The following is a 20,172-nucleotide window of genomic DNA, read 5'->3' as shown; positions in this document are numbered from 1 at the left end:
AAATGAATTAAAATTATTTAATAAAATAAAGCAAAAATTGCAAACTTCTACACAAGATTTTTACCAATATTATTGACTAATATCAAAAACGAAACTTTTTGCTACTTTAATGATTATTTTTTGCTATTTATATAGTGCTACTAATAAAATAAAAAATGTTTTTTATAATTAATATTTGCTATTTATATTAAATATTTGAAACTTATATTAAATATGTTTTTAACAAAAAAAACTTTTTGACCACTTCTCCGTTGCCCTCCGTGGCTCCTCAACAAGAGTAACACAATAAAAGTGTGTATCTAAATATCTTGAACTGTGATTACACTACGCCGGATTGATGTTTATTTTATTTTCATTACAAATCTGAATTTCGAGATTTGATAGGTTTCTCCAATGCGTCATGATATGAAAAACTAGCTAAAATTCAAAAGTAGCAAAATATAATAAGTGTGATAAAGTTATGAGTTCAGTTCATCCTTTGCATTCTAAAATACCAGTTAAAATAATTTTGTAGTAAATTATCGCAAATCGTGCATTTGATCTTTATCGGCACCATCCGTAATCATTGCTACGAAATTAGTCGCAAGACTTGCTAAAAGCTTATAAAACTAATCGATTTATTTTTGTCCCTCAAAAACTTTGTGTTAGCTTTTACATATTTTTCATATCATTTGACTTTTGTGAATTTTTTATAGCAATTCAGAGGCTACCAATATTTTTTGTAAAATTAATATAAAATATTTTTCGTTATGTTCATTTATTTGCATAAAAATTGTTGCCCAAATATCTTCGCCAAACAGATACCGAATCCTGAATTTTACATTTCATAGACTTCCAAATTATCGTACACATAAAGTGTTTCCTTGAATCATTGGTATTGGCCAAACGATCGAGAACTGGAAGAGATGTTGGACTAAACAGTATCTATTAGCCCGATCACGGCCCTACAGAATTCACTTTCTATAGAAACTTTAGCCAGGAACCTAACCACAGATCTACCACTTCGCTTCCGACTTGTAATAAACGGGAGTTCAGGCGAACTCACACCAAGCGGAGCTACGCCGAGACGAACGTTATAAGACCGAGAAATCACCGCTTTATTTTCACCTGGTCCAGCTAAACCGTCACTTAAATCCTAAGATTTCATTCCGATATATTCTCATTGTCTCATATGTATGGACATAAAATAATATTAAAATACATAGTCAATAATTTGGTCTAGTTTAAAACAACATTCATCAGGTTGTTAAAAACGGTAAATTATAAAACATCAACACATTTTATAACTCCGGTTACGAAGTACGCAAATTAATTACTGGTTTCCCGGAAATAATATTGTTATTTAATTCGTAGATCACACTTAGAGATGTTATCGTTGCTATCAACAATAACAAATAACGATTTGTTTCGTTTTTCTCGTATCGATCCAAATGCGGCATTTTCAATTTACGAAGAGAACGCGCATCTTGAAAATAAGACAGAATATTTCACAGAATCCCGATGAGACGCAAAGTTATTTTCTCTTCTCTCAGCCCACAAAAGGAATAATTATTTAATAATGAGATTAATCGAGTCAGACCGTTTCTGCGATGTTATGCAGATGCTGCGTGATCCTCCACAGAGCCACTGCCATCTCGAAAAGCAGGTTAGGTGCCTCTTTCTGCAAGCTGCCCCGTCGCCCCATGGCGAAGTACAGGCACCGAATGCACATGACTGCGGCACCGGGCGCCGGGACGCTGTCTGCCTAAGCCGCAATGCATCCGCAGGGAGGCGGGCGTCGTCATGGCAACCCAGACGCGTTTCCCCTCGTTTATATCGAAGATGTGCGTGCGGATAATGGTGCTTTTTATTGACCCCAAAAATGCACATGGGAAACTATAAACAAGTTCAAAACTAAGAGCTGATATGCATACGAATCAAATTGTGCTTGTCACAAGATCTTATTGTATTCCTAGCCATTTATTAATTATTTATTAATTTATATACATGTACATGGCATAAGAGCTCACTGCACTCTGCATATAAATAAATACTTACAATAATAAAATCAATGGCTAGACCACAATGCATCTATCAACTGCGAGTATCTGGATGACAACTAATCAATACTATCCGACAGATGGTTAAAAAGCCAGATAGCTGTGCTTATTGGGGGAGTTGTCAAATACTCTTGTTTTTCTGTGCGGTATCTCAACAATACTCGTAAAAGCAAGCCCTGTAATTATATGGCACACGAAAACTAAGTTCTTCCAGAATCTCCGAATTTTGTATATTCCTTCCAGCAGCTTGAATAAGTGCTTTACCGAGTACATTCGCCGACGCGACTCAAGGGAATCATATCCATATAATATATGTTCAGAAAGCTAAGCTAAGATTATTTAAAATTGCACTTTAATAAAAACGGAGGTAACGTGTAACAGACAGATAGTGTTTCTCAATATTTTTAACGCAGGTTAAATAATAGATTGCTAGAAAAATATGACTTCAAAATTTAAATACATTTTTCTCAGATAATAATTAACTTTGCACACTATTAAAGTCGGAAGATGCAGAGCTGTGGAGTCGTTTAAAATTGTACCGAATCTGATCTGATTGTAAGCATTTTAATAATATTATTTTTTCCAGCATATAATTGATTTTTAATTTATATTTTTTTTTTAAATTACCTTTATTGATTTATTACAATGATATTTGTATTTAAAAGAGTAAGCACAAAAATAAATCTAATATAAATATATATATATAATATACTTTTAGTAAGATAAAATATTTATATTATAAAACGACACGTTAAAATAAATAAAAATTACAAATTTAATAATTTTATTCGCAAGGAAAAAAGCTCGTTTCATTGATTTTACTATGCCAGGTTGATAAAATCTAATCTTAAATTGTACTAAATCTAGATTTAACCTTTTCCACCCGTGATTTAAACTGAATTAGATCTAAAAAAATATTTGCTTCTAGTAAGTCAGCGTATATGAAAGCTTTTAAATCAGATTTGATTATTTTAAGCGCAGAAAATAAACGCTTTTCAGCGCACTCGACGAGTTATAGAAAATTATATAAAGGAGTTGGAGTCGGTCGATTTCATCAAGATGTGAAACTGAGAATTCATACTTCTCTAAAAATAAAATACACCGTGAAACCAGAATGCCTAACTATAATAATAAAATATATTTGTTGCGTAAAAGAAGCGCAAAACGAACTTCGATTTGGCAATCTTTTATATTTGATTCAGTTCATGCGGTACCCATTTGTTATATATTTTTAATTTTGGCCTAAAACGTTTGTTTACCAACCCCCAACTGTTTTACAATGATTTTGATTTTGCTCGGTAACAACTTCATATTCAAGATTCTTTTCCATAGCAATGTTTACATCAACCATCATTATACCATATCCATATTAAGATAGACCATTGTTTAATTTTCTTAAGTTCTTGTACAAAAAAGCTTATATTTATTTTTATCCATTTTTTAGTTGAGACATTATTTCTTATTAAAAGTGTAATAAAACTAATAGTTTTTCAACTTACAAAGAAAGCTGACGCACTTTATTATCGGAGATTTAGACTGCTATTTTTAAATAAACTTTGAATAGCTTCTCAAGAAGTTACCTCAATTAAGTGCTCCACTGACAGCGTTACCAAATCTCCAGCTGTTTAAAAAAAATCGTTATGCTAAAGCACTCTTATAAAAAAGTAATAATCTGTTTCTCTCTTTGAGTCCTCAAATTGGCTTAGGACTTTTAAGATTAACGTAGAAAAGAGTCAAGTGCGTCCCTAATTTCAAAAATAATAAATGAGCAAGAACATAGTGAACTCACGAATCTTTATATAATACTCTTCGTTGGATTTTTAAGCATCTAAAATTCCTAATTGATAACTTCAGACACACGAAAGACCGAGGAAGAAGCCGCTTTTCATCTTCGGCGATGAATGTGAATATATACTATTGAAAAAATAATACTAATTTATAAAATCGCTTGCAAAAAAATCAGTAGCTTATTTGAAACAAAATTATTAATATACCTGAATATAATGTAACCAAAACAGGTATAGAATGCACGTTCAAATAATGATAGCACGAAGTGATAAAATTACAAGTTCATTGATAGAAATTAGAAACAAAAACCGAAATTATTTTTTAATCATTAAAAAAGGTAAGATTGTGAACTTTGTGGCTAAACGCAAAGATGGCAGTAATAAACGCACAATTTTTTTGTGAGGTTAGATGAACTATTGGTGTCGTGTCTCTACAGTAAATAAAGTGTATTTATAAAAATAGAAAAAAATAGAGAAGCTGATCAGAAAAGCTTATTCCATTTTCAGGTACTTGTTTTCTAAAACCCATAGAGAAGTATAGCATTAATTTAGCTTTTGTATGAACCAAAAAAGTCATAAAAACAATAAAGGCTACTGAGGCAACGTAACACGAATAATTTAATAGTTTTTGTTTATTAATTTCTAATTTTTTAAGATATACTCGCCAAAACATATAAAATCGCAGCACATCCATTAATTGAATAATCATGTTACAAGTTATCAGATATATATATATAAACATATGTACAATAAATCTCTATATACATACATACTTATATATAACGATCAACTATTAAAATGTCAATGTAAACTTCAGACAAACTTTCCTCTACAGTGAAAAAATTACTATTTTTACATCGCCATTATATAATAGTTATTTTGTAGTCTACTTTATCTGAAGCGATTTTCTATTGAATTAAATAAACAATAAACCATATTATTTATCTCATTAAAATTCATCAATTCATAGGTTTTATATCACAGACACGAACAAGCAGTTAACGTGTGTTATTAAAATAGCATAATCTATCAGTATTATTAATAATTGTATTATGCGTGAACATACAAGATAGTTTATCAGCAGTTCAGATATCATTCATGAGCGATGTTTTTTATTATAATAAACATAAAAATAAATTCGCTAATCATTTTATAACTGGTTCTGCTTTATGTTATCTTTACATGTATGAAATTCTCAAGAATTAAGTAGTCGTTTTAAAAATATACTTATATAGTAAATAAAAAAATAATATACGCGTCGTTCATCCTTAATTCTTATATATGAATCTCAATGCTATATTGGGCAAGTTCAACGAAAATAACAACCAGAGACGATCTTGGTACAAGGGTATGCCAGTGAGAGTTGAAGGAAGAATGCGTCTATTTTGAGACATACATAAATTTAAGCATTCAGTAATAAGGTCGTAAAAAGAATGTTCTGTTCGTCTGGTAAAAAATTGGAAAAAGTATGCTGTAGGTTTACTTTATAGCTTGTATATAATAGACCACCGCCCTAAGGTCTCAATTGAATCGATTTTGCAATATTTCCTTCGAGATATCTACTGCCCACACATTCGCCAGTCTGCTCGGTGCTGACTAGTTCACTTTTACTAGTGATTTATGATCAAGTTGCAATGAACGCGAAGATCTTATCGCTCAGCATCCAGACGCTAAACGACCGGGATAATCGCGCGACGCTAACAACCACAGGTGTTAATGCATTAAGTGTAAATTTAATGTACAACTACTTAATAAAACCGGTAATTGATTAAAATTGTTAATAAGATTCATAATAAGTAATGTGCGATATTAATGTTGCTTGTTAAAAACAGATGGTAAAGATTAGATTGTGCTAATTGAGTAACCAGACATAACACAGTCTCTAAAATACAACATTTTATAAGAGAAAAAGAGCATTAATCTTCGCCAATTAAAAACAAAATACTTACAATAAAAATACAAATGAGTGACGTGAAAAGTTATTACAAGAGATTTATGTTGTTACTTATGAAATGGCTGACTTTTTCATTGAAATAAAAACACTATATTTTTTTATCAATCAAAATATATTTAGTTTACAGAAATAGTTTTTTGCCAACAGCGTGATAGTGTTTTTAGATTATCACGCTGATTATTGATAAATGTGATAATATGTAGGAAAAAGATAATGAGTATATGGAGGATGAGGCAAAATTTCCAATCCTAATTTGTTTAATTTTTCAACAGTAATTACTGACCAGTAATTAATAAACAACACGTGGTTCTTTTTTTATGCGTTCTTTTAATTTTCCTACAATATGATTCTGCTGTAAAAGCACAATACTTAAAAAACTAAAGATTAACTAAGAATTTAAGTTGGCGTAACAAAGAAAAATTAGTTATGCATATCCGCGCGGAAGTCCATTAACGGTGTCTATTAATAATACTGAAACGATTACACTAAAACTGTTAAAACTTACTTGAACAAAAATTGTCGCCGTTAAAACGAACTAATTAAATTCAATAAAGTATTAATAGATGTTAAGCTGTGACTGATAACTACAATTATTTCTATATCGAATTTCGAATCTGACCATTATGACTCAACATGTTTTCCTAATACGTCATGATGATCTTTATAAAAAATAAATAATACTTTTTTAAATGTATTGTTATATACATATGTATATATGGGCCACTATGAGCAATGGTTAATTCACGTGCTCAGCAACAGACGAAGTGGTGACGTGTACTAGATGTCATATTAATTAACATAATATTATAAATAGAGGATTTTATTATATAAATTTGTAGCACACGTTCAATAAACGACTTTCACCTAATTGCAGCTACCTCGTAGAGATATATAAGCTCATTAATAAATGTGGAAGCTGGAGTTATCAAGGGTTTTATTATAATATATTAAATTCTCATCGAAACCTAAGCTGTGAAAAGTAACTGAGATTCTCCTTAAAACAACCATAGGATTCATCAACGACACACAAAATATCGGTGAGCTACATAGAGACCCCATAATTTATAATATTATTAATTTCCTAATAGATACGTATATTGTATTTTTACATCATTGAAGTTTAACTATTAATCCTAGTATATTTCAGGAAAAAATGGCAAATAAATATATTTCTAACATGTCTAAAAACATTGATATTCTTTTCGTGATCTCACGTCAAAAAATAAACATGACCACATTCAATTTGTATCATATTACAACTGAATAAACCATGCCGTAATTTGAGGACATAAACATTTCTAACCACGTGCGATCTCGTTATATTATCACAAATTTCGACGCGTACGTGTTATGAATATTACTTTTTTTTAGTGTTATAAAATGTTTTAGGTATACTGACCGATCTACGTAAACTGGGAGTGCCTAGAGATTCTGCGATTGGCAACGAAACCACTGGTTTGGCAGATGGCAAAACTGGCGTGGAATTGATGCTGTTGGTGTGAGTCGGCGCTGAAGATGTGTATCTTCGTAGTCCTGGCCATATAGGACCTTCACCTTCTCTCCACTGTCTGTGGATTTGCCAGCTGGTGTCGGAAAATCTTTCTCCGTCCTGGAAAAAAATATATGAAAATTTAGAATATTTCTATAAGTAGACTACGTGATAATTAACTAGTTAGATCAACATTTTATAAAAAGTGTTTATTAAGATAGGTAATTAAAATAAAGATACTTTGTTTCAGTGATTCTGTATTGTTGGATATGACTACTTAATGCTTTGATTCGGTCAAAGTTGTTAAATTGGTGAAGATCATTTTCATAAAAGTGTCTAAGTGGTTCATTCGCATTCTGACCTTGACGCTTTTGAGCCAACATATAATTGCCAAAATGTACTAGAAAATTATCACAAAGGTAAAAAATATTGAATGCATATTGAAAAACGTAATAAGAAAGTCGCCTTCTTTTTATTTATAGAAAGTATGATATACAATATTTGAATTTGTGATTTGAAAGCATGGATGCTATTAAGATTCATCCTATTAATACTACAGTATTACTAATATTACTTTTTCTAGCTGCATAAAATATTAAACTATTGTTATAAATAAATAAAAAAAGTCCGTCTTAGGAGGCAACACCAATTATATTTAATAAAACTCTTGCCCATATTATAGAGTCCACTTTATTTCATAAGGAAAGGATTATGAAGTAATCAGCTAAATATTTATCTATTGAATCATACAGGAAAATCTACCTTTCAATTTAATGTTTTGTCTAAAGACGTATATAAATAATATTTGCAAAACACATCAAACAAAACGTTACAACTCCAATAATAATTGCGAATCCACTTTATTAATGCAACATAATCAATCAATTTACCCGTCGATTTGTCGGCAACATCTACCGTCGTCAGACAGCTTATATTTCATCTCACATCATATCTAGAATGATGATATCGATTAATATTAATACAGCCAGCATCCGAATAGACTCGATCTTTTCCCTTTCATCTTTCATTATCAAACACGTTATTTTTTAATGCTATCGATCATACGTTTGCACAACCGAAAACAGGAACATTTCGATTGTTAATTAACATTTAACTTATCATCATGGTCTGGTTTGTCACGCAATAAATTTTCATTTTAATTTTTTACCATAACTAAACACACATAATTATAGTGCGCGATCATAAATAGTACGTACTTATCGTTTATCGATAAAGTTATGAATGTTTGCGCTTAGTATCTCTTCGATTTTTAAGCTTATGATGGCGCAATCGTTAAGTGTTTACTGCAAAATACATACACATAATCATATATTAGATTTTAAACATCGAATTTATAAACTTATGTTTTTATATTTTGCGTTATTAGGCATTGTTACTGTTTCATTAATATTAGCTATATTTTTTAATAGTAATACGATGCTAATATTATGTACTAGGTACGCATGTTATGATTTTTTTATGTGAAAAAAATCGAAATTTGATAACGCAAGTCACGCTAGCGAACGTTGCAAGGTAATATTTTAACTGTGTGTTCCTTTACTTGACTACGCAGTTATTTATTTTTACTATATTCTAAGGAAAGACAAATTTCTGTATTTTTTATAATAATGTGATATATAATTCAAAACAATAACAGTATAATCGCAATCAAATATTATCTGATAAATATATCATTAAATATAGGCCAGCGATAGTACACTGAAAATATGTTTAAAGTTAAATTCCTAATTCTATACTTAAATCTAATGATATAATTTGCAATAAACTGATTATGCTATAGCATATAATAATAAGTACCTCTTGTTAAGTTTAAGGTCAAATCACTACCATAATTCCTGATACTTATATCATTTTAAATAACATTTATCAAATATTGTAACTTCTTTTTTCTAATGTTTTCTAATGAATTTATAAAGTTGAAACAAAACGCATATGATCTTTACACAAAGACTTCATTATGGCAAGTGAATAATCAACAATGAGTAATCCGGAACAATTGTGAGACTATGCTGATTTAAAACGTTTAGTTAAATCTGGTTTAAAGATAGCATGTCTACTAAAAAATCTGTATTTAATACATAAATAAACGCAAGATGCGTTATTTTTTCGGTTATGTTTTACATTTTTATCGATTTGAAAAAATTCTCTCTGATATACAATATGGACTTAGTGTCTTAAAAAAAGTATTATTGAATCTTTACTTTTTTATTTCCATATTTTTGAAAATGTACAGAAGTTACTTCAATTCACAAATGAATTAAATTGATTGACATTATTGTATTTTTTCAAGCAATTTTACAAATTTATCGTTGATCAACAATACGGTTTTAAACTTATGTCTACTATATCTTTGTATGTATACTATAAAACTGTATTTAATGCATAAATAATCGCAAAGATACGATGTTTTCAATTTTATCAATTTAAAAAATTGATCTCTCTTATAAGAAATACGAGCTTAGTGTCGTCTAGTACAGACTTCATACCTGATTATATATATATAAAATACATTTGATTTAGGATAGGCTTTTTTTACAGTAAACTACTAAATAGCTAAATCCTTAGTTTTTCGATAACCTAAACATATCCTTATGTAAAAACATTTGTTCATGATTCCCAATATTCAAAATAGTGCCGCAAGGATCACATCTTGGTCCATTATTTACTCGTACTTTGTACTGTAAGTTGGCAGCTTACAGTACAAAGTACGAGTAACAGATTTAAATTTACAGTACAGATATACTTTGCTTGTGCTTAAATATCATGTTATGACATTTTCAAAAAGTTGAAACGTACGAGATAAACATACAATCTCCAAAGCATTATTTTCAAAAGATCAAAAAAATACAAACAATTTTATATAATGATGTTAACTTCCACTTGCTCAATATTTTTTTAAATTTATAAAAATTGCTTGAACCCTTTAAGCGATATCGCCGTACATGTACGGTGGTCGATCTTTCACTGTTTTAAGGAACCCCAGATTTTTATATATTATATTTACATATAATAAATAAAAAATAATTTAATTTAATGTAAATGATTTCTATAGAAAATAATAACAATAAACAAAAGAGTTTGAAATAACAAACAAAACATAACAAAAACTATTTCATATTAATTTTATAAAAAAAATTAAGAGCCTCTGAATTAATATAAAAAAATCACAAAAATATATAAAATAAATTAACGAAATTTAATATTAAAAATTGTTAAAATAAATTATTAAAACATACCAATAGAAAAAAGTAGTAAAATAAATCAAAGTAGTAAAATTTTGAGAATCACTGATTTTTAATACAATATAAATTAATAATAAATAAATAACCACAGAAATAATTATGGAAAAATACGTAAAATAATTCAATCCTAGGTGTATACTAATAATTTAACAAATATGTATAAATTAACTTGTTCAAAGGGTTAATAATGTAATTTATATTAAACTTTTAGCCTTTAGAATCAAAAATATGAAATCCTAATACAGAAATAAATAAAATTTGAAGGAATAATATTCAAGATGGGTTATCTCAGAAGCACTGCGTTCTTGAATTAATGTAATTAAAAATGTATATACAAAACTGACAATTATAGTATTTGCGAATTGCTGAACAAGTGTATTCGTCACATCAATGTATATATGTGACGAACAGAGATTTGGATTCATTATATAAACGCATCTGCATGTTTTTACGCGTTGCAAATACTAAATAATGCTTTATTATATTTACAAATGCCGAAAAGCTCGTAAAATGTGCAGATGCGAATTACAAGTTCACAGTGAAAGCGTTACCGAATCTCCACCTGTTCAAATTACGACTGTTACGCAAGGGTGCTACAGATAATAACAATGTGTTCCTCATTTATCCAAACGTCAAGAATATGAATATCAAAAGCTTTTTCTCTATTTGAAAAATACGTGTATTATCCTGTACCAAGCGTACGGGATAATACACATATTTAATACACTCTTACAGAGCGGAGCTACGCCGGAAATAAACCGAGAAAGCAGCAGCTTCACGTCAACCCTTGTCAAGCTACGGCTACGAAGTCCAAAATCCTGAGCTTAACCTTTTATGCTTCGGAGACGAAACGCAAATAAAGCTGCGAGAAAATTACGCGTCTATAGTAATTACACAAAATTCATGATTCAAAATAATTTACATGTGTTTTGAATCATCTTTGCAAAATCAAATACACTTAAATTCGTCATTAATAAAAGTAACCCGAAAAGTATCTGCGGAGATAGTTATTTTTTATATTTCATACATGGAAAGAAGAAGACATATGTGTAAATTATAAAGCTATTTAGCTCTCTCACTCCCGTCACTTAACATGCGAGCGAGCGAAAGAGAAAGTGTCTCACGGTACGCGCCCGCTTGAATCGTTTTCAAATATAAATTAGCTAGCTCAATAATTGTTACTTTTAAGAGCTAGGATAAAATGGTAAATATATTAATCTATCATCATACTTTAGTAATAGTCACACTATTATATCTCATGTTTTTATAACAGGCAAAAAAATATTACTTTATTAGGCTAATTTTCTTTAAACGCTTATGAATGATTACTCTTATTGATATTTTCATGGAACATGAATCAGAATGGTAGAAACATAGTGTCATAAAGTATAATTAATATAAAAATAAGATGTCACTGTGATGTTAAAACCATAAACACTTAAATTGATTTTTATGTGAACTAACTAGCTTTCATATATTTAGAGTGATTTCATTTCGCATAAAAATACTTTTGAATCAAAAAGAGAAGAATCTGTGTTAAATTTATTATTTAGATTAAAACCCTAGTATTTTCAATGATAATTTAATTTAATTAAACACCCTCACCCCCACATATGCACAAATAAAACGAAAGGCCAAACAAAAAGTTCGAGAGGCAAACGTCCAATTAGACAAAGCGACGGTTGTTTTACGACAGCCCTAAGCCAGAGCTGACCCATTTCACACGCAAAACCCGCGGTTTACGACCCCTGAGTCGAACACCGGGTGTTCCCCGAGTATTTTTCCCTCGTAGGTGAAAAACGCACGTGTCTCACCAATATGAGCGTATTGGCTAAATGCGTTCATTTCGAACTCCCCTCTGTAATAAAGTTACGGAAACACATGCGCGTTCTATATCCGGCTTTGTAAACATTTACGATTTCTGGAAACGGTAAAGGTGGGTATTAATCCTTAACGGATAGGCAAAAGGACGGTTAACCCTGTGATCAGCCGGCGTTTGTATGTAAATCCTATCAAATTATGATGTTATTCACGCCCGCGTAATTGTACCGTGACTGATGTTTTTTTGACGCACATTTTCAACTATAGACTACAGTCTAGTGGGTCTAAATTATGATAATGTTGAAGGAAGCTGAAAAATCTGTAATTTATATGTTGTGCCGAAAACGGTATATATTATGTTAATATAGATAGCGGAAAATGGTTTATTATGGTGTGAACAATTTTGATGAAAAACGTATTATACATATGAACTATATATATATGTTTACAATATTTTGCAGGTGCTTTTTAGATTACTTTCTGAATAAAAATTACTTTGATGCTTTGATAATAAAAATATGTATTCATTTTTTTTAAATATATGTAAATTTATTGTGTTTATTTGATAATCTCTGACGGTTTTCGCGGTACGACTCTTGTTTGCTAAATCTGCCAATTTGAAATTATCGTACACTACTTATTTCTTATGGTGTGGTATTTATTTACTCTGATATTATCGCTTTGGGCATTCATAGTGTGCTAAGAACACTGACAGACGACGGCACATGAGTCATACTGCTCTCACAAGTGCTATGGTATTATAAGATAAGGCAACTGAATGCGACTACAGTGACCGTATCGCAGAAATATGAACTGTATATGAATACATGCAAACATACACTCATGTAAGTGTTTGATGAAGAAAACTGAGTTTTGCAAACATTATAATTCTGATACGATTGTTTTGCTTTGCTATTATTGTATCCTTGTAATACGAGCTCATTCAATCTGATTGTGCTCCTTTCCGCTCATTGAATGATGTCATATACATATGTATAACAATAAGTAATGTTATATAATATAAGAAAATTTTTGTTTAATTATTTTTAATGGCATAATTGTTTTGAATCAAACGTTTATCAAAAAATTATATTTTATTAGACAAAAACACTAGTATTCTAGTTGATAAGAAAAATGTTAAACAACCAATATGATAACTATAAAATATTTAGAATAAATTATGAAACTATTTCCAATTACGATATAAGCCGTTCAACATTTCATCAAATTATAGCGCTGGAAAATACAGCGTCTTGTATAATTAATAAATAATAATATATAAATTACAGAGTTATTTCAATTAAGAACAATCTAGCATAATATATCTCATAAGTATTGCAGTAGCAATTCTCGGAACCAATCAAGAGCAATAATAACTAATTACATAAGCAAACTCACATCTCATAATAAATACTTTTAATAGAGTTAATTTAAATCGTTAAGGCTAACTTTTAGTTCGCTAACGCCCAAATATTATCCAAAGATCAAAAAACAAACAAATTTATCTGAAAAACGTTTGCCATGTACATACACTCTCGTTATCTAAGTTTTAAAATAACACTCGTGTATCGTTCACATCGCTCTTTCTTGATCAAATATTCGTCGTTAAAATTATTTCCAAAGAACGAGTTTCATATAACGATTCAAAAACTGGTGAGACGACTCGAAGTAAAAAATACTAATCATGATCACAAATTAAAAAGAAAACATCAAAATGTCATCGACGCATGCTAGAGAATAATCAAGGCAACATTACGAAAAGCCACGTGAAATTCCCATAAAAGAAAATCACGTAAACGTGGCTAAGTTCACCGATCCTCCGTAACACTTTGACACAATCGTAAATCGGAATTAACGCCATTTCCAGTAAGGTCAAGGTTCGCGCTTGAACGCTTTCCAATTTACTTTTAACGACGCGCCTCCAAATGTGAACGAATAAAATTGATTGTTGTCAGAGGTCAGTAGTATTTCAGACAGCGTGACGTCATAGGGTTAAGTTTGATAATAAAAAAGAACACTAAAAGCTATCGAATCAGTATATTTAGTCTTACTAATATACTTTGATTTATAATGCATGTATTTTTATAAATATGAGCAAATGATGATTCAATTGTATATTTCTATATCTGGTCAACCGTAAAAATCGAGTCATATGAACGTTTGTATATTTTAAGTGTATTAAGATAAAATAATTTTGCCATTTAAAACATAATTCAAACATGTAATTACTAGTTAAAACTGAGAGTCACACTTGCAGCCATTGAGGCTATAAGACCAATTACATCGCAATCAAGCGTTAAAATGTAAAATATATTATGTTAAAAAAACAATGAGTTTTACCAACATATTTTTAAACATTTTCTGTATATTTTTTTAAATTTAATATGAAATATTTAACAGTAATAAAAAACTGATCTAGATAGAAATAAAAATATAAGCAATCAATAAATGATATACGGTAAACTTACGACAGCGCACAACTGCATAGTCTAGCGTTAACTGATTTCAAGCTTCTCTACTTCTTATTGTATTCAACTGCAATTTATAACTCATGATTTGCAGCGTCTATTGTGTGTATTTTATTCAAAGTTTACTATAAGTTACTTGAAAGCTTTAAGCTTTAACCGCGCGATAAGATAAGACAGCCGACGCAATTAATTATGATTTCGTTTGACGTTAAACAGCTGCGGGAGAAAATTACCGTTTCGATCGCATTCGATCTAATTTACCTAGATAGAAAGGTTGAACGATCGCTGATCGTACAGATTAGAACAAATAACGTCCGATGTGACCGGTTTCACAATCTGCGATTATTATCACTAGAGTTTTTTTATTATTTATTGTTAATAAATCTGATTCAATTCGCGAATTACTCGTTCATAAATCAGTTTATTAGTATGTCTTTGAGGTCAAGAACCTGCCATGTGTACGTAAAGCGACTTTACTCGTACACAAATATTTACCGAAGCACCATGACGAAGAATGCCGGCGAGAGAGTAGATCATGCCAAATATGGGTATGAAATTCACGTGAAATGGACCATCGTGATCTGGTAACTTTGGTGTCGATGAGACAGGAGGTCCAAAATTTTGGACAACATCTGCAGCGTAATTTACGAGTACTCTTTTAGGTATGTTAAGGGGAATAGATTATATACCAGAGGAATTACGTATAGGGCGTGGATGTGTGTTTTGATTTTTTATTGCTTTTATATGCATAACACGATTTTATTTGATGTCAGATAACCGAACGCAATTCTTAGAAATTTGTATATACATACATAAATATAAAATTTAGGGTAAACTGGTATAATCATGAGTTTGTACCTCCAGCATATTTGATTCGTCGAAAAATTGATATAATATTTTATAATTATAAACTCAACGTTAGTGTTAGATTTTATGATATAATACAACTTCTGGTCATTATAAAGAAATATAAAAATCGTGGTGTTAAATTGTATGATACATCGCCAAGTACACGTATTATTAAAAATTAAACATATTTTATATTCAATGTTTAACAAACCATCTGCTAATAAATATAAGTTTTGCGAACTTTGCATTCTAATTTTTCTGTCCCAGTAAGACTTACTGGGGTAGAATATGAAAAATATAGTTAATGATATTAAATCATATTTGATCATTTTTAATTATGCTAAAAAATATTTTTTATAATGTAATTTAAAATAATAATAAAATACTTATATATGTTTTTTTGCTAATACTTTTCTTCGTATTCAAGAAATAAAATAAATGAAACGATTCTATATCTATGCTATATTTCTTTGTGAACCTCAAATATTTAAAATAACAATGATTTATAATATATGTATTCATGATTGAAAAATAGTAATTTTTCACGTGTATCTTAATAGAATCGTCTCAGACAATGCCTCATCATGGTTGTCCCATTTAAATGCGAATTGCAGATTTAAGATGACAATAGAAATGTAAAACTCGAATACACCAAGTTTATGTCGTTTGACAATCTAAAGTATCTTAATATTTGAAAGTAAATAACTTATTTTTAAATAGCTAATAAGTACGATTACAACAATTAAATCTACATTACATATTATAGATACATGTGTGTATCGCAAAAAATATATATATGTGTATTGCATAAAATGCGATCGGATAATAACATGACATCATTTTGATCAAAGCGATGACTAGAAAGGCAGCAGATTAGGCAATAGAGCAATTCACTAAGTATGTATTAAATCGATTTGATACACGTCTATGAGCTCAAATATATTTATGTGCAGCATAATATTATGGTAAATGTGAAACGGCAAATGGCACGCAAATATATTTCCCATAAATAACAATGATTGAAATAAATTATGTTGGACACTCAGCGGTTTAGGCACATCATGATTATAAATGGTGTTTGACCGCTAATTATAATTGGTTCTGATCATAAAATACATTGTGCGATTTAGATAATAACTCCAGTTTTCAGATAAGTTATGACACATACAAATTTAAGTAGTCTTCTTTATATTTATAATAATACGTTTACGTTTATATAGCAACATAATACAAAGTAAGGAGTAGATAAAATAACTAAAGACGTAAACTTTGTAAAACGCATCGATACATTTACATATGTTATATGTACGTGAGAATTAAAAAAAATATTAGGCCGCATTTGCAGTAAAGTTGCGTTTATAGTGGATTTAAGATGGCTGTGGCATTTTATGATCTTTTTAATGCCAAGTTTGATCAATATTGTAATAAAATAAAATTCATCTTTGTTATGACAATATGAACAGAAAAAATGTTGTCGTAAATTCAAAGCTGAAAGAAGTGACGTTTTTAATAAAGATGAACTCATTCTAAAAATGTAACCTATAAGTGTCGTGCCTCTAAGTACTTTAGGATTACACAAAAAAAATGTTTATAAAAAATATTTTTTCCTTCCAAACAAATACCCTACAACCCATTAACGTTTATCCGAATATTTATTGAATAATAAAGTTGGATTCAGCAATTCTCGCTGAAGTAGCAAAATCGATATATCGGATTTCGGCAAGCGTTAATTAAAAATGCGTTTAATGGACGATCGATGCATTGCAAGAACTTTCAGAAAAATAAATGTTATTTTTTTAAAAGGTTACTATAAAATTAGGCTATTGGAAATTCTGCGTCTGCTGGTTGTAAAAAACACAGTTGCAAGACTTTAAGACGCTGAAATAAAAAAAAACTAAGAAATAAATAAAATGCTTCAGAAATATTTTCTGGTCTTCCCCTTGGAAATATTGTATGGTCTAAACATCTGCATTGTTACCTCCATTTAGTCGGTTGGTTTATAAATAACATTGCTTTCGATATACGTATCTAATAATATATATGACCAATGCCAATAAATGGTATGATTAGATTTTACTTAGAAAACGCATTAGGTCAAGTCAAGCAAATATACTCATGATACATCAACAAGATTGTGCAACAACGCAGAATCAAGTATTTACATAGCTTTACCAAAGACTTGTTCCCAAAATAATCTCGAAAAAAGAACTCCCGGGAGTTTAATTTTTCCACTATTTTTAATAAGCTATTGTCTATTTAAAGGTCACTCGCTTTTAATTTGGGCAATAACTAAAACATGTTTCTCTATTTTTAATTAACAAAATAGTAAAAATAAGTATTTTTGTTATGGAGGATATTATCATTTAGCACCCTGTATGATACGGTCCGTCAGCACACAGTAAATATCGATTCTTTAGAATCGCAGCTAAGTCATAGCGATAAGAATTATTTTATGTCGTGTTATTAAAGTATATCATTAAACATGGAAACTAGAGTTACCGAGAGTTTAATTAGAAAGAAGAGAAGTTTAATCAACGACTCAAAATATAACATAAAATTGGTGGCATTTATGTGAACTTCATCACGACTCTTTATAACAATATCTCTACAACAAAAAGTGATGCAATCCGAAACATTTATTGTTTTTATGTTAATGAATATGCATTTAGTCTTTATACAAATAATGCGAATGTATTAGAACAATGGAAGCTTATATTTGCTATTTTTAAGCAATTATTCTTCGTCTTATTCATGAACACTCCGTGCCGAAAGATTGTTAAAAGATTCACCACGCTCAAATGCACGTCGGCTGCGGTCTTTTGCATCATACATAAATCCGCAATGCTGCACGGACCCTGGGGACAGAAAAACCTGATCGCGGATCCCATTTGATCCTGAGGTTTGTTCGCATTCGAGCAATCAGTTATGGTATAATTAAATCTCTCGGCGTTTGAGTAACACTGAAACCGCCGAAGCGCAATTACGTAATAAATATCGAATTCTCTGAGCGCAATCTGTGTCGAGGAAACGATTGTTTGTATTGAAAATTAGGCATTGCGGCTTTTGCAAACATTTGGTAAGATTTATACAAATGTTTCCGTGAGAATAGATGCAAAAATAGACAAAAACAATGACGTCAAGTAAACGGTAAATTAAAATAAAATTTATTTTAATCGAATTTACTTTATATTTAGGTTATATACATATATATATATAATAAATTGTTTACACAATAAATAATATAAAATATGATTATTAAATGAAATTACCCAAATATTTTACGTGTCGAAATTTCGCGAACCGCATGCGTCTCTTAAAGCTATTCTGTGCGGCTTTTAATACATGTCATAAATTTGGTTCATATTAAAATAAATAATTAAATAAATAAATAGATAATAAAAGTGCAAAAAACACACATCGATTAAGAATTTTTGTTAAGAAACTAGAGCTTGAAGATAAGCTAGAGTAAATCTCGTTTATCTGCATCGTTGCTCTATTTGAACCAATCAAAGTTTTCATGAAAGAATTGGAAAGAATCAATTATTTGCTTTTATAAAAAAATCATGAATGGGTACAAGATTTTATGCTATATACATATTAAATGCAATACCTCCAGCACTTAAATCTGGGAAATTAAGGCATTTCTTATACCTTAAATTAGGAATAAATACTTTTTCTGCTGCTGTAATAAAGACAGCAAATTTAAATGATACAAAGAAAACAACGAAAAAATCCTGTTGTTGCACATTTTTAAATATATATAGAGCTCCAGGAAGATGTGGATTCAAAGCTTACACATAAAAGCTCATCTCTAACCGACATTTGAAAAAAATATATCCCATTTTACGACTACTTACAATTTTTTGACAAAAAACTGTTGTGAATCTCTTTTCCGTTATTAAATTAAAAAGTTGAATGATCGCATCATTCTAACAGTCACTTCACTGAGCTGCACGATTGGAAACTTAATCAAAGTCAAACACTCATTATGCTTTGGTGAGTGGAAAATAAAAAAAGTTGTGGTAAATTTTATTTTTTCTAATAAAATAATATATTATTTTCAGTGTCTATTAAACATTCAAATCTGTCTGAATATGGCTCTTCCTATCTAATAACTTCCCTTCTCCTCCCTAATTTGAATAGTGAAAACTATAATGTTTAATACAATGTGTTCTTTTTTTCAGCTATTCTAAATTTGTTATATATAACAATTTTTTGTTTGAAATTTTGTAAAAACTACTTTTACAGGTCTAGTCTAGTCATTTGGTTCAGTGTTTAAAATTAGTTAAAAAGTATGTTATTAATCTGAAAGATTCATAAATATGTGAGTAAAATATATAACTGTTACTTTTTCGACCATTAATGGGATAAGTTGGACCAAATACACCTTCTATATTTTTGTAAGTTAAAATGCGCTTTGCTTTGAATTATTAAGCACCATAATTTTCTTCGAATAAAATAGTAGTTTTAAGTATACACATTTTTTTACCGAATTCTTTCCC

At 29.8% G+C, this 20,172-nt stretch overlaps 1 protein-coding gene across 6 annotated transcripts in view; it reads right to left on the bottom strand.

The window, feature by feature from the left end:
* by (focal adhesion protein tensin) overlaps positions 1 to 20,172 on the bottom strand; it is a 209,996-nt gene that overhangs the window by 29,001 nt on the left and 160,823 nt on the right. For 5 of the 6 annotated variants that reach the window (XM_088184383.1, XM_088184382.1, XM_088184384.1 and 2 more), the window contains one exon: positions 7,180 to 7,389. In XM_088184383.1, the coding sequence (XP_088040509.1) occupies positions 7,180 to 7,389 (210 nt within the window). Of the gene's footprint in view, positions 1 to 7,179; positions 7,390 to 8,159; positions 8,574 to 20,172 lie in introns of those variants that run through there. The other variant, XM_088184386.1, reaches the window with a different exon arrangement.

Source organism: Plectrocnemia conspersa, unplaced genomic scaffold (assembly GCF_051122295.1).
Source record: "Plectrocnemia conspersa isolate PC_06_02 unplaced genomic scaffold, ASM5112229v1 ptg000004l, whole genome shotgun sequence".
Lineage (NCBI taxonomy): Eukaryota > Metazoa > Arthropoda > Insecta > Trichoptera > Polycentropodidae > Plectrocnemia > Plectrocnemia conspersa.
The sequence above is the reverse complement of the archived record's forward strand: the minus strand, read 5'-3'. Positions and strand labels throughout refer to the sequence as shown.